Source organism: Nannospalax galili, unplaced genomic scaffold (assembly GCF_000622305.1).
Source record: "Nannospalax galili isolate Female #2095 unplaced genomic scaffold, S.galili_v1.0 scaffold650, whole genome shotgun sequence".
Lineage (NCBI taxonomy): Eukaryota > Metazoa > Chordata > Mammalia > Rodentia > Spalacidae > Nannospalax > Nannospalax galili.
In genome coordinates this window covers 107,948-124,485 of record NW_008327297.1, presented here as the reverse complement: position 1 = coordinate 124,485, position 16,538 = coordinate 107,948, and the positions used below count along the sequence as shown (strand labels likewise).

Genomic DNA, 16,538 nt, shown 5'->3' with positions numbered 1-16,538 from the left:
GATGCAAAGGCAGATGGGGTGGGAAGAAGCCCCAAGATTTCCCAGGGAGTGGATTGAGTAGCTGGGTTGTACTGGATGCAAAGGATCAGGGAGAGGAAAGGTAAGCCTCGGAGCCCCAGAAAGAGGCTGTCAGCCCCAGCAAGAGTCTGGCAGGTGTTGCAGGACCAGGGAAGTAGAGGGAGGTGAGGGCGGGGCCAGGTCCAGAAGCGGTGCCCCTGGGGCCCAAGAAAGGCACTAAGTTGGTCTGGGTGAGAAGGGTCAGGAAGCAGTATTGGTTCCCCTGGTGTCTGGGGCCCCAAGTCTAGAGATGGCACAGGTCCCAAACTAGGAGTAGCAAACAGTGAGGGAGATGGAAGGGTGAATGTGGCTTGGGGAGTCAAGGCGCAGAGGGCTGCGCTATAGACTTACCCCAAGAGGCCTGAGGATAGGAGTGCAGGCTAGGAGAGTTAGCTGGTGGTGCAGGTCCAGGGATGCAGAAAGAGGTGAGGGCAGGGCCAGGACCAGAAGCGGTGCTCCTGGGGCCCAAGAAAGGCACTAAGTTGGTCTGGGTGAGAAGGATCAGGAAGCAGTATTGGTTCCCCAGGTGTCTGGGGCCCCAAGACTAGGTATGGCACAGGTCCCAAACTGGGAGTAGCGAACAGCGGGGGAGATGGAAGGGTGAATGTGGCTTGGGGAGTCAAGGCACGGAGGGCTGCGCTATAGACTTACCCCAAGAGGCCTGAGGATAGGAGTGCAGGCTAGGAGAGTTAGCCAATGGTGCAGGTCCAGGAACGCAGAGAGAAGTGAGCTCAAAGATTTTTTAAAAGTTAAAAAAAGACAAAAAAATCCTAAAAAATAAATAACAATCTGAGGTTCTAGGTAAAATGGTGGACTAGAGACTGCCTCGGTGGGAACCTGAGGTGATACTCAGAATAAGAAAAAAAGTCTTTATCCCAAAGAGAGAAATAGAGGAACTGCTTTGGAAGTTCACAAAAGAAGTGAGAGGAGACAGGAAAAGAATTGAACCTAAGATGTACCACAAAGAGAATTAAGCCAAACTCAGCCCCAGCAGTTTCCATGGAGTGGGGAAGGGACTCAGAAGTGGACTTCAAAAGGTAAGTCAGACAAAATCTGGACTGTCCTACCCACAAGACAAGCTCACAGCTTTCATGAGCCTTGTTTTGGTGAGCAAGTGGTTTAGCGCACAGATGAGCAGTGGAAGAAATTCCAGGTGGTCATCCTGTATGACTCAGAGAAAAATGGCCAAGGGCTCTCTTTCTTTTTTAATTTTTATTGGGCTTTTGTATGTTTCATACAACAGTTCTTAATCAAATTTAGCTTCCTCTCCCATTCATGGCATCCCACCCCCCACTGCCTGTAGGATTTCATGTACTCCACTGTATGTGTTAAGTCCTCTTCAGGCAAGCATTTGTACCCAGATATCTGTTAGTACAAATTCATCCACTGGAATCTAGTCAGCCTATCTAGATATCGTTGGCATGGCCTACTCTCCCTCACCCAGTAATGATCAGTCTACAATAGTTCCCAGACTAGGACCAATCTACCACCCATCTCCCTCACTCCACTCTGGGCCTTTGTCTGATTTGCTTGGCATGGGTCCCGTGCTCAATGCCACTATTACCATAAGCTCATGTATGTAAGCTTCCAGTGTCCTGAAGGCCTCTACTTCCCTATGTTCATGGACCAATCCTGGCTCTTACAATCTTTCTCCCCTCTTCTTCAATGGTCCCTGACCTGTGGGTGGGAGAGGGTTAATATAGTAATCCTATCCAGGAACATACACTCTGAAGTCTCTTATCATTTAAAACTGAGCCAGTTGTGGCCTTTTGTGTGCATCGCACCCTGTTGTATAAGGAGGCTTCATTGGTGAGAGTTGAGGGATGTGCTAGTTTTTCTCTCCACCCCCTGTGTTCCAGGAGTCTTAGCTGTAGATTCCACTGTAGGTATGTAACCTAGGACTGGGCATCTTTCAGACGTATATTCTCTGTGTTGTGGGATTCTGTAATACCTTCCATCAGTAGAGGTAGTTTGCTCTGCTGGTCATTATGGTTATTAGGTTTTAGGACTTGGTTGGACCACTGACTGATTTTCTCCCTTAGCATCTTGCATATCATCCTCCAGAACTATGGAAGATAAACTTCAGGTAGAAGGCTTCCAGGTCAATTCCTGCTCCACTGCCCCAAGTCCTGTGTCCAGTGTATGCCCCATCTTCAGCAGAGAGCTCTTATATTCCAGTTCTGGGAGATAATTGAGAGCTCTGGCAATAGCCTGTATTATTTGGGGAGTCTCTTAGACCACATTGACCAACCACTCAAAGGGAGGACTCTCCTGTCTGGCACTGTGTTTCTTGACATATAGCCCCCAGGTATACATATGAATTAATGTTCAGGCACCGTATGTGCATTTCTCAGGAAGTTTTGGAGACAACATATTTCCTTCTAGCTTCCCTAACCCTCCAAGATCCACTCATCTCTGTTCTTTCTTCCCCCTGCTTGACCTCCCTCTTCCCTCCCTAGTCCAAGTGTCCCCATTATCCCCTCCCTCCACCCAGTTGTTACCACCTCCTGCCATTCCCCCCTTCTGTGTTGGGGGACCCTGCTGCTAAGGTTGCAGTCCACCACGTCCAGATAGCTCTAAGGAGTTTGGTGCTATATGGAGGACTCCCTTTCTCAGTGGGGGCTTCCTGCTCTCTGCCTGACCTTATCTGGAAAGTGCCTCCAATCACGTATGCCTCGCCTTATTTAGAAAGTGACCTTTGCTATAGTTACCTGCAATAAAACTGTCCCCCGGTTTTTTCTATATGATAATTAGGCATTGCCCTATAGCCAGATGATAGGATCCTCTACCATATGTAAATAAAGCATGCTATGAGCACCTATCATGTAGAACTTTGGCTGCCACCTCCACCCTATATTCTTCCCTGACCCCCACTGAATAAACAAGCTATATCACTGAAACTGACTACTGGAAGGTCTTTTCTGTTGTGCTCACTGGCTGTCCCGACCCCACTTGTCACTTCTGCTCCCTTTGTTCTCTTGGGTTGGCGGGCAAAAGCCCATGAGGGGAGGGAGAGAGCCACACTCCTGAGTTCACTCCTCCTCCACTGTGGACTCCTGCATGATCTCAATCCTCCCCTCCCAGCCATACAATCCCACTTTCCCCATCTCCCCCTGGCCCCCACCCCCAGATAACATCTGTTCCTTAGTATCCCCCTCTTTCAGCTTCTTTCTTTTCCTTTACTTCTGTTTCTTTTCCATTTTCCTGGCTCTTCATGTTACATCAGGGTATACACGCACATATAAGGGATTAGTGCTATTGTCCGCAAATGAGAACATGTGTCACTTGCTTTTCTGTGTTTGTGTTAATTCATATAGTATATCAGTCAGCAGCCATCTCCCTGGGTATGGTGTGGAGTCTTGAGACAGAAGGAGAATCTCCCCAGCTCACAGAATGCAAAGTTGAGTGTGGCCAGCAAATACCCCCAATACACAAGAAGGATAACACACTTATCCAATACAGACTCTGCAATAGTACAAACTAGAAGATAAGAGTCTTCCTTCCATGCATGTATTTATCACTCCCAAGTTTTCAAGGATCAGGAAAGAAGGTATTCCAAGCCTCTGAAATATCCTTTCTGTTTTCTACATGTTCATCATAATTTTCAATGCATTGCATGTTTAATTTCTATGACTCTATTTTAACTGCTTGCATACATCCCACTTAACTTTTACGCACTTTTTTCAATTGAGGGTAATTTCTTTTTTTCTGTTGTTTCCCTTTTAACCCTTATAATTCTGCCTTTTCCCCCATTTCTGCATTTAGTGATATTTTGGTTTCATCTAAGAAGCATTTTCTTAATATTCCTGTGGGTTTTGTATTCAGGTCCTTACACTTGTCTAATTCTGGATGTGAATACCTTTGCCACTGTGAAATCTCTTCATTTTCATATTTCGTATACTTTATAGCCCCTGATTTTTCTGCCACTCCATGACAATCTCTTTCAATCTTATTTCTGTTTTCTTTTATTGAATCTTCCTTCTCCCCTATTTTTCCATTTCCCTGTCTCTTATCTAATTGATTTATGATTTTTCATAATTAAGCTACATAAATTTAAATTTCATAGATATTCTACAATAGTTTAGCCATTGTCAGTTTATTGTCATTGGTGATATATTTGCAGACTGCAATTTATTTTTAACAATATTTATACTAATTCTTTGAGAATACAATGTATTTTGGTAAACTTTTCTCTTAGGACTGCCTTCAATGTGTCACATAGATTTGGGTATGTTGTGTTTTCATTTATTCAATTCTGGGAATTTTTTAATTTCCTTTTTATTTCTCCCTTAACTCCATTTTCATTTAACAGTGTTTTGTTTAATCTTAATCAGTTTGTATACTTACTGTAGTTTCTGTTGTTGTTGATATTCACCTTTGTTCCATAGTGGTCTGACAGAATACAGAATGTTATTTTAATTTACTATCTTTTTGGGTCATTTTCAGACAGGGTCTCTCTGTAGCCCCAGCTGGCCTGAACTCACAGAAATCTGCTGACCTCTGTCTCCCCAGTGCTTGGATTAAAGGTGTGTTCCATCACACCCAGCTTAATTTACTAGCTTTGTTGAGACTTATTTTATATTGTAATATGTGATCAGTTGTGAAGAAATTTCCATGGGCTGCTAAAAAGAACATGAATTCTTTACTTTGGAGTAGAATGTCTATGAATATGTTAAGTCCATTTAATTTATGATGTCGTTTTACTCTTGAGTTTCCCTAAGTTTCTCCTTATGGCCTGTCTATTGGTGACAGTAGGGAATTGATGTCAGATATTAGAATATCTATGCCTCCTTGTTTCTTGGTTCCATTTACTTGGAATATATATGTTCCATCCTTTTACCCAAGGTGTTGACAATCATTGATGGTGAGGTGTGTTTCTTAAGGGCACCAAACAGATAGATCCCATGTTCTAATACAATCTGTTTATCATTAATATTCTGAGTTATCATTGAAAGAAGTGCATTAATGTCTGTCATTTTGTTTATTTTTAATGTTTTCTCAAATCCTTTTTGATTGCCTGTCCTAACACCAGCTCACCAACAAAGACAGAAACATCATAAGAACCTCAGCTCTCTTGTCAGCAACTCTCAAGGGAGGAATGATGTATTTCAAGTCCTGAAGGTAAATAACTGTCACTAAGATTACTATGTACAACAAAGAAATCTTTAAAATGTTACATAGAAAAAAGGACATTTCAATAAATGCACAGACTACATTCATGAGCATCACGTCTGCAGTGCAATAACTCTTAAAAAGAATATTATATACAGAGGAGGAAGAAAGACACTTTCAATCACAAGAGCACAAGAATTAATTCCATGAGAGGAATAGACAAGCAAAGAAGAGCTAGCAAGGACCCCATCATGTCCAATACATTAAAACAGGAAATACCCAAAATTAACAGAAAAGAGCAAACAATAATGAAATGGACCAAAAAATCAGTAAAATTATAGGGGTTATCACTCAATAATAACCTTAAATGTGAATGGCCTCAACTCATTTTTTTAAATAGAAAAAAAGGCTGAAGAGATGACTGAACTAAGACCATTTACAGCCCTCATGTGGCAGCTAACAAATATCTGTAAGTCTAGTTCCATGGAATCCGATGACCATTTCTGGCTTCCACAGACATTGAACACATGTGGTACACCTAAATACATACAGGCAACAACATGTACAAACATAAAATATTTTTTAAATTTTTTTATTGAAGACACCAGCTGTCTGACTGTATCAGAAAACAGTCCAACTATCTGTAATAGCCAAGAAACACAACTCACTGGGAAAGAGGGCCACAGAGTGAGAGGCAAAGGATAGAAAACAATCAACCAAGTAAATATTTGGAGTCTGATCAGTACACTCTTGAATGACCAGTGGGTCACTGAAGAAATCAGAGAGGAAATTTAAAGGTTTCTATGATCAAATGATAATTAAGATTGATTGAAATGTTCTGTATGAAATACACAAAAAAATTAGTCGAAATTTTTTTAAAAGAAAGAAAATGAACACACAATTTACCCAAATGTTAGGGATACAGCAATTCTCGTATTAATGCTTTACTGCTATTATTATTATATTACTGTATTATTTGTGTGTGTAGATAATGAGGGGAGGAGGCATACACCTACTGTGTCACATGTGTGGAAATCAGAGAACAAATTCTTCTTTTATATCCCTTCTGGGATTGAACTCAAGTCTCCAGGCCTCTGCAGCAAGTTTCTTTACCCACTGAGTCATCCCCACTGACCTTAACTAGTACAATTGTAAGGAGAAAGTTTATAGCTCTGAGGACTTACATTTAAAAATCAGAAACATTTCAAATAAACAACCTAATGGTGCATCTCAAGATCCTAGAAAAGAAGAACAATCCACACCCCAAAACAATAAGTGACAGAAAACAATAATAAAGATAAGGGTAGAAATCAATGAAATAGATAATAAAAGAGTCATTCATAAAATCAAGCAAATAATTAGTTCTAGAGAAGGAAATGGCAATATTGGCAAGCCCCTAAACAAACTAAGCAAAATACAGAGATGACTCAACTTAATAAAATTAAAGATGAAAAGGGAAAGGCTACTACAGACTTCAATGAAACACAAAGAATCATTAAGGACATTTTGAAAACTTAGGCTTAAAAAACCCGGAAAATCTACAAGAAACAGTTACTTTCCAGATACATGCGACCTATCAAAATTAAATGAATTAGCTATAAATAACTTTAACAAATCCAGAACAATCAAGATGACTGAAAGAGTGATTAAAATGCCCTCCTACAATGGAAAACTCAAGACTACTTGGATTGAATTCCTAGTTCGACCAAAACTTTAAAGAAGAGCTGACACTAATGCTCCTCAATTATTTCAAATATTAGAAAGGAAAGGCACACTACCAATTCATTCTCTGAAGCCAGCATCATTCTGAAAACAAAACTGAATAAGGAAATAACAAAGAAAATATAGATCAATTTTCCTGATGAACTTAAAATTTCTCAATAAAAATTCTTAAAAAACTAACTTAAGAACATGCTAAGGGACTTGAGAGATGGCTCAGTGGTTCAGAGCATGCACTGTTCTTATAGAGGACCCAAGTATAGTTTCCTTTACCCACATCAGGAAGATTACAACTGCCTGTAACTCCAGATCCAGGGGTACCTACTCCCTCTTCTGACCTCTGTGGGCAACTGCACATACATGTTACATATTCACACAGACACACCTTCATACACGTAAATAAAAACGAAAATATTTTTTAAAAGGAACCCACAAGGAAGATTGTTCATCATAACCATGTTGGCTTCATTTCATCAATGCAAGTTATTTCAACATATACAAATCAGCAAGTGTAATTCGACACATACATAGATATGATAAAATTAATCACAAGCTCATCACAATTCAGAAAATTCCTTTGACAAAGTTCAACATTCCCTCATGAGAAAAGCCCAGAAGGATCTTGAAATTGAAAAGGTGTACCTAATAGACCTAATAAAGGCTACACAGGGCAAATATGGTTAACAGTATGATAAACAGCAGCAAAACAAGAGCATTTCTTCTAAAATCCGGGATGAGAAAAACATGTTCAGCATCTCCACTCATTACATAGAGTACTAAAACAAGAAAAATGAAAGTCATACAAATAGTAAATGAATAAGAAAAATTATCTCTTTTATGGATGACATGCTCCTATATGTAAAATGGCCTAACAGCTCTGCTAGAACTCTCAGTAATGATAAAAAAATTCTAAATTGTTGAGAGTATTAAATGGGATAAACAGACAGCATGCCTAGAATACTGTGTGTCACTTTGGAAGGGCCTAGTAGACATTGGTTATTTTCTTATTGATTACAGTCCCCTTGCTGTCATCTGTAGGCACATGCATGAATCGTTTTCCCTACCATCATGACAATCCCATGTTGTTCAAACTGAAAATGTAGGAATTTGTAACCATTTCTCACACTACCCTCACTCAATTCATCAGTAACTCCAGTTTCAAACTTCTGATGGAATGAATACCATATATATTCAAGTATTCACTGAATTTTCACCACCACCTCTAAATGACTCTTTCTACTAAACTTTTGCAAGCTCACTAGAACTCTCCTCTTCAACCAGTGCCCCTTGAACTTTTCTCAGAAAGCATGAAAATGATATGTTTTAACGGATACCCCATGGAAGTATCAGGTACGACAGCTAAAATAAAACAATGAGATCAAACTCAGACTCAAAACATCAAAAGCAAAAGTGTCTCAAAGCAAAAGAAATGGTCAGCAAAATGAGATGTCAGGTTACAGATTGGGAAAGTTATTTGTAAACTGTGTGTCTAATAGGAAGTGTGATGAAGATGAACAAATAATTAATACAAGTGCTAAGGATCTCACTGAGTTAGAAGAGTGCTTACCTAACATGCACAAGGCTCCAAGCTCAATCCCTACCACCACATACACCTGGCAGGATGATGTGCCTCAGCAATCCCAGAACCCAGGTGGGGGAAGGATAATCCAGACTTTAAGGAAATCTTCAGCTACATACAAAGTTCCAGGCTAGCTTGGGCTACATGAGATCCTGTCTCAAAAGAAAAGACAAGAAAATAGAAAAGAGAAAAGAGAAGAGAAGAGAGGAGAGGAGAGGAGAGGAGAGAAGAGAGGAGGAAAAAGGAAAGGAACTCAACAACTCAAACAATGACCACAAGTTCATATGAACAAGTTCCCAGATGCCAGGAACACATTGTTTCCTTATGATCATGCACCAGCTCTGGCTCTTAACAATCCTTCCGTCTTCTCTTCCACAATGGTCATTGATTCACAGGTGGGTGAGGTTTAATATAGGAGTCATATTCAGGGATGTGCTTTCTCTGTAGTCTCTTATTCTCTACATTTTGGACAATTGTGGCCTTGTGTGTTTACCATACTGTTGCATGAGGGAGTTTGACTGGTGAGAGTTGAGAGAGGCATTAGTATTCTCTCTACCCCCTGTTCTGCTATGTTCCATGAGTCTTAGATATAGAGTCCACTGTAGGTGTGTCACTGAGGACTGAGCATCTCACAGACACTTAGTCTCTGTATGTAGGCAGTTGTGAACTCTGCAACGGTCTCAATCTGTTGCAAAAAGAACTTCTTTGATGAGTGGTTGTGGTGGTTTGACCAAGTGTGTCCTCCACAGGCTCTAAGTATTTGGACATTTTGTCCCCAGTAGATGGTGCTGTTTTCGGAGACTTTAGAATGTGTGACCATGTAGGAGGTAGCATGTCACTAGGGGCAGGTTTTGGGAGTTCTTAAGCCTTGTAGGATTTCTAGTCACTCTTTGCTTCCTATGCCTGCTTGAAGATGTGAGCACTCCTCTTTCTTCTCTGGCCACCTCCTGCCACCATGCCTCCCCAATATAATGGATTCTTATTCCTCTGGAACTGTAAGCTCAAATTAACTCTTCCTTCTATAAGTTCCATTGGGCACAGTATTTTATCACAGCAACAAAAAGTAACTTATACAGTGGTGAATGCTATACTTTTCTATAACTATAAGGACCCATATTTAGCATACTGTAAAAAACTACTCTTGTCTAGGAATGTGACAGAGGTAAGGTTTTCTCTAGGTTCTATGATGTCTCCGGCCATGTGCATTTGGCTGTGTTTACAGTGCCACACAGAACCCATGCAAACTCAATCAAACAAAAACCCGGCATAGAACTGGGAAAATTGGCAGCAGGTGCCAACTTTAGCCAAAGAACTATTGGCAGTTGACTACTGTTGGATGAGGGAGAGTTGATTGTCTTTAAGGGAGAGACCCTAGAAAGGCTGAGTAGATAAACTCCAGTGGATGAACTTGCATAAAGGACATCTGGTTACACCTACTTGATTCGATAAAGCCTTAACATACATGACAGAAGGCATGCAATGGGAGGTATAAAGATGATTAAGATGTTTTGTATTTCATGCACAAAAGTTTGATAAAAATATACATTGAAAATATGACAATTCTAGCTTCATTTTTATACATAAGCAATGTTAGTATGTGCTAAGGGACTATATCTCTGGCCATGAGATTACAGAGGAAAAAAGGGTGATGTGAGATGTGAGGCAGAAATAGCTTTACCACATCATGTTTGGGATTCATCTGTGACATATATATGTGCATATATATGCAAGTAAATAAATCAGTAAATTTGGGTCTGAGAAAAAAAGAACTCACACAAATTGATAGTAGAATTCTAAGTAATTCAATTAAAAAATGGACAAAAAAGAAGAATAGACACTAAAAACTGTCAACACACACAGGAAAACATGCTGTATGCCATTCCTCATTGTGAAAAAAACCACACAAACATATCACCTCACATATGGTATGCTGGCTACTAAGAAAAAGCCAAAAGAAAGTTGTTGGTCAGGGTGTGAAAAAATGAAATTTTTATTCACTATTGATGGGAAACTACATTGGTAGAGCTATTGTGGGAGAGTATGGATATTTCTACAGAAATTAAAAAGAGACAGCATAGTACCCAGCAATCCATCTCAGGGCCAATATCCAAAAGAAATGAAACCACTTCTTCATAAAGGTACACGTACTTCTATGTTCACTATACTATTACTCATAAGAGCCAAGGTATGAAGTCAGTCAAAGCACCCATTATTTGATGATTGTATAAACTGGCATAAACATATAGATATAAATATACATCGTTTAAATCACATATCATATATCAAGTAGTAATACGTTTTATATATAATTTACATTTATTTACATATACAAAGTAATTGCAGTTATAATATATATTGGTCTATGGGGTATAAAGATAAACTTTTATATACACATCAGATTCTTTATTCTATATAATATGCTAAATTCTAATTTGTTCATTTTTTATTATTTTATTATTTGTGTTGATTCTTCAAGACTAGATACAATATATTTTGTTCACATTCGGGCTCAGTATTCTATGTCCACCTCCACCTTACTACAGCCCCCACCTCATTTCATGTCCGCTATTATTATTCATCTTATTTTAAGGTCTATTGAGTCTAATCTGCATTCACAACATGTTCCTATGTGTGCTTCTATTTCACGGAATCTAGTGAGCCTACCCGGTGTCACAACACTAAAGAAAACTGATTCTCCCTCTCCAGCAGCTATCAGTGGCCAATAGATCCTCAAATAGGTCTGGGATTTCTTGCCCATCTCCCCCCATCCATGCTGGGATTTTGTCTGGCTTGTGTTTGCACAGGTCTTGTGCATGTGGTCATAAGCTCTATGAGTTTACATGTGCATCTTCCCTGTGGCGTCCAGGCAACACAGCCTCCTTGTATTCATCTACCACCTCTGAGTCTTATGATCTTCTGACACCTCTTCTGCAATGATCCCCAAGCCTTGGGAGGAAATGGTGTGATTGGGTGTCTCATTTAGGGCTGATCACTCCACAGTGTCTTATTCTCCACAGACTGACCTGCCATAGGCTTTGTGTTAATCATCATCTTCTGCAAAAAGAAGCTTCTTTGCTGAAAGTTGAAAGATGCACTAATCTGTGGGTATAAAAAAGTGATTAAGAGTCAGTTTAATTCTATGTCTATTTGGCAGAATAATAGTACTAGGTTCTCCCCTATGGCCTGTGACCTGTCTATCCACAGGTTCTTAACTCTGATAACAGAATCAGGTATGAAGTCTATGTAATGAAGCAGCCTTAAAAACAAGCAGAAGGTGGTTAATCATTCCCATAACATTTGGACCACAGTTTACCAGGGCGTATCATGTTAGGCCAATTGTTATTTCACAGGGTTCACATCTCTGTAAGGTTGATGATTACCTTTCTCTGTTACTTACATGCATAGTACGTTTTAGTCCTATGTAAGCTAACCAATAGAGATGAAGCTTCTAGGTCAGCATCAGCTTGAGTTCTCCTTTCTTGTTCTATAACTCATGCGTGTAGTGTTTACAGCAATAGGGTCTTACCCTCTAGTTCTGTCAGGTAACAAAGCAAAACAACAATAGCTATCATTGTTGGGGTTCTATGGGAACTTCCTGGTCAAGAACTCCCAAAAAGGGAGTTCACTCCTTATGCTGGGCTTTGAATATGCTAGCCTGTGGTACCTAGTAGGGCCACTGAACCCCTGTTATAGGGTAACTACATTTTTAACAAAAACAATCTCACAGCCTTTATTGTCACCTAATAATAAGTAAGGGTCATGAAAAACAATATGAGTAAATGTTGCAAACTATGCTCCCAGAAGACACCTTTAGAAAAGAACAAACTGTATTTCCTTCTCAACTTCTCACTTCCTTGAGCATTTCTAGTTGGACACACTTTGTAGCAGAGTAATGTTATCTCCTTTAAGCATGATCTGACCCAGCTGTTTTCTTGACTTTGTTTTAGAATGAATCTCTTCCACATCATCTAATATGAGGTTCATATACTCATCAAAACCAATAATACAACCCTCTATCTGCGTATTCACTTGCTCATACAGCCACACCTGAATCTGAGATCTATTTTGCAAGTATCTGAAGATGAGGTTAATGGGCTGCACCATCACCTTCTACACCTTCTGGCCCTGGCCGTGGTACGCCATGGTGGGAGTCACAAAGACCACACGAATAGACACGCACCCTCAGAAAGCAACTTCCGAAACAAAACAGGGTAACTACATTTAAACTCTCTCTATATTGTCTATGTATATATTGTAAAAAGCATGTGTAGTACTAGGTTTCCATGGGACTCTTTTAAAGGTCTTCAGTGTTAGCTGGCCCCATGTTACTCCATGGGGACAACTGTCCTACTCTCCCATCCCCACTGCATTCAAACCTTCCTGTCCCAGTAATCACCTTTCCCAATCTATATCACTACATCCTATCTCCTGTACCATGAACCACCATCCATGGTCCCATGGTCAGTTTCCTGACCTCTTAGTTAAAAACATCTGTCTAAAGATTCAAGGCTATCATCTACTTATGAGACAGAACATGCCATGTTTATCTTCTAGATCTGTGTTACCTCACTTAATTTTGTTTTTCTTAAAGACTGAATAATATTCCATGGTAGAAGTGTACCATTCTTTCATTATTCCTTCATTATTGGTGGACATCTTGTTTACAATTCCTGACTATTGTAAATAGAACAGCTCTGAACACGGATGAGCAGGTGTCTCTGCAGTAGGACACAGAGCCTTTTGGGTACATGCCCAAGAGAGGTATAGCTGGATCCTGTGAGAGATTTACTTTCAGCTTTTTGAAGAATCTTCATACTGCTTTAATGGCTGCATTAGTTTACACTCTCATCAACAGTGAATAAGTGTTCCCCCTTCCCCACATCTTCACCGGAACTTGTCTGTCATTTGTTTTTTTCTGTCTCTGCTGTTCTGATTGGGTAAGATGAAATCTGAAAGTATTTTTAATTTGCACTTCTCTGATGGCTAAAGATGGTGAACATTTTTTAAAACACTGATCAGCCGTTTCTGTTTCATCATTTGAGAACTCTGTTTAGCTCCTTGCCCCAGGTTTTAACTACGTTGTTTGGATTTATATGATTAGGGTTTTGAGTTCTTTGTATATTCTAGATACTAACCCTCTCAGCTATAAAGCTGGTAAAGAAATTTCCCATTCTGTATATTGCCTCTTGGCTCAAATGATGGTATCCTTTGCTGTGCAGAATCTTTTGAGGTTAGGATTAGAGGTTTTTTTTATTTGTTGATAATTTCATGCATGAATACAGTATTAACATCAATACACCGCTACTTCTTCCCCTTCAACTCTTTGCATGTCCCCCACCACTACAGCTCAGGTTCATTAACTCTTCATTAATTATCAGTGTTGCATACATGCATATGTGTGCTTATAATATACTGAGCCCACTTAGTGTATATGCGTTTGGGGATGACCACTTAGGATTGGATAACTTATCATGGAGCTCCTTCATGGAGAAAACTAATTCTCCATCTCTTGGCACTTATTGATTATCACCTAGGAGAAGGGACATGTGAAGTTTCTCCCATCCACATGGGCATGTCAAATGGTATGCTCATTATGAAGGTGTTGTTTAGACAGCCATACTGTTGATATTTCTCGGGTGCACTTTCCCTGCCATGTCTGGAAGACACTGCCTAGCAGCAGCTATCTTGTTCCTGTGGCTCTTGCAAACTTTCTGCCCCCTCTTTCACAATGTCCCCTGAGCCTTGTGGAGGGGTTGCATTGTAGATGCATTAACTGGGGCTGGACACCACATAGTCACTTATTCCTTGCATTTTGACGGGTTGTGAATCTCTGTAAGAGTCTCCATCTGTTGCAAAAAGAAGCTTCTCTGATGAGTAGTGAGAGCTACACATCTCTGTGAGTACAAGGTTAGCTATTTAAAATATAGATAGAATATGTATTGGTTTAGGCACGTAACAGTAGTCAGTTCTCCTCTAGATTCTATGACCTCACCAGCCATGGCTAGGTTTGCAGTACCAGGCCTAAATTTTCTCCTATTGAGTGGGCCTTAAGTCCAAATAGACACTATTGTACCATTAGTGATATCTTACTGGGTCAGCCATTGTTGTTGTTCACAAGCTTTTCAGCTGGGTAGGACTATTGATTGCTTTTCTGCCTTGGCAGTTTCCATATCACCTTCTTGTGCTATGAGAGCTAGTCCTTAGGGAGGAGGCTATTTCAAAAAATAAAATGAGGAGGAACACAATATAATCAGAAAATCAAAAATGAACAAGGGAACACAAAATGAATAAAAGGTTTTGAGCCTATAACTGAAGGGAAGTCACTATACCAGTTAGCTTATGATGCATAATAATCCCCAAACGCAGTGATTTAAATGTTCATTACATAATAATTTTATAGTCTGGTAATCTGGCCTGGTATGATATTAAGATGTATGGTACTTCTAGACTTGGCTCAGTTCAGCCAGTCTCAACTAGGACTCATCAGTGCCTGAAATCACTTATTAGGTCTACTTGTGCTGGATAAGTGCTAGCTGGAGTATCTTTGCTGACCCCCATGAAGCCATTCCTCTTCATGTAGAGTATCTTAGACTAACTTATATGGTGACTTCGTAATTACAAAGACAGCAGGGACAAAGTCCTTCTAAGCATACAAGTCTCACATGCACTTTCACCAAATGTATTATTCAAGTCACAAAACCTTCCCATATTCAAGGAGTGGGAAAATAAACTCCAAACCTGAAAAGTGCAGACTAATCTGTTCATTTTTTCAATTTACTATATTCACCTATACAATTTTAAGGGTGTATCTCTGGAAACATCTATAGGGTAGTTAAGAACTCTCACTTTGTTAAAATAACTCCTCTTTTCCAAAGCATCCCCAGAGCCAATTTCATGTCTCTGTTCCTGAGGCTATAGATGAAGGGGTTCAACATGGGTGTCACCTCGGTATACATTACTGAAGCAATTATGTCCTTAACTTGGGAATTATTTGAGGAAGGAAAGAAATAAATAATTGCAAGAGTCCCGTAGTATAAAAATACAAGAAAGAGGTGAGAGCCACAGGTAGACAGAACTTTGCAGATCTTCTTAGTGGAGGGGACCCTCAGGACAGTAAAAGCAATGAAGATATAAGAGCCCAAAATAGCAATCAATGGCAGGAGAGTCAATGCTGCCCCCTCAGTGAAGATGAGTAAGCCATTGAGGGAGGTATCTGAGCAGGACAACTTCAGGAGTTCACTGAGATCACAGAAAAAGTGGGGGATAGTATTGTCAGCACAGAAGGACAGACGGGACAGAAGGAGGGTATACAGTAGGGCATGTATAAAAGAAAAAAACCAACACCCAGCTACCAGTAAATCACACAGCTCCTCTCTCATGATGATCATGTAGTGCAGTGGGTGGCAGATGGCCACATACCTGTCATATGCCATCACTCCAATCAGGAAATTGTCAATAGTTTCAAAATGTAAGAAAAAATACACTTGAGAAATGCACCCCTCATAAGGGATGGACAGGTGCTGAGTCTGCATGTTGCTGAGCATCTTTGGGATGGTGACAGATGATAAGGAGATGTCGGAGAAGGCCAGGTGGCACAGGAAGAAGTACATGGGGGTGTGGAGGCGAGAGTCCAGCCTGATGAGCAGGATGATGAGCAGGTTCCCCAGCACCGTGGTCAGGTACATGGCCAGGAACAGTGTGAAGAAGATGCCCTGCTGCTCTGGCTGGATGGGGAGCCCCAGGAGGATGAACTCAGACACACTGCTCTGGTTCCCCCTCCTCATGGTCCTCTTCCTTCTGGGAATGGAGGGAGAAGGATATGTCAGAGTCCTGAGACCCTCGGCAGGCAGACATAGCATGCGTGATTTTTTTCCAGGTGACTACATCATAATTCAGACAAAATACACACGTTGCATTCTGAATCTAAAATTGGCCTCATACTAAACACAAGAGGAGATATTTCCAATTCTAATAAACTTCCCTTAAGAAAGAATGCATACCCTCATTTTCCTGATTTCCCCCTTGTTAACATCTGCTTCTTATTATGCCCCTCTCCAGAACTCTTTCTTTC

At 40.2% G+C, this 16,538-nt stretch overlaps 1 protein-coding gene and 1 pseudogene across 1 annotated transcript; both read right to left on the bottom strand.

Moving 5' to 3' along the window:
• Nucleotides 1–12,301: 12,301 nt before the first annotated feature.
• On the bottom strand, nt 12,302–12,610 carry LOC108491581 (annotated as a pseudogene).
• Nucleotides 12,611–15,309: 2,699 nt separating this feature from the next.
• LOC115072215 (olfactory receptor 1J4-like) lies at nt 15,310–16,251 on the bottom strand. Its single transcript, XM_029568975.1, has one exon. The coding sequence runs from the start codon at nt 16,249–16,251 to the stop codon at nt 15,310–15,312; it is 942 nt and encodes a 313-aa protein (XP_029424835.1).
• Nucleotides 16,252–16,538: the final 287 nt, after the last annotated feature.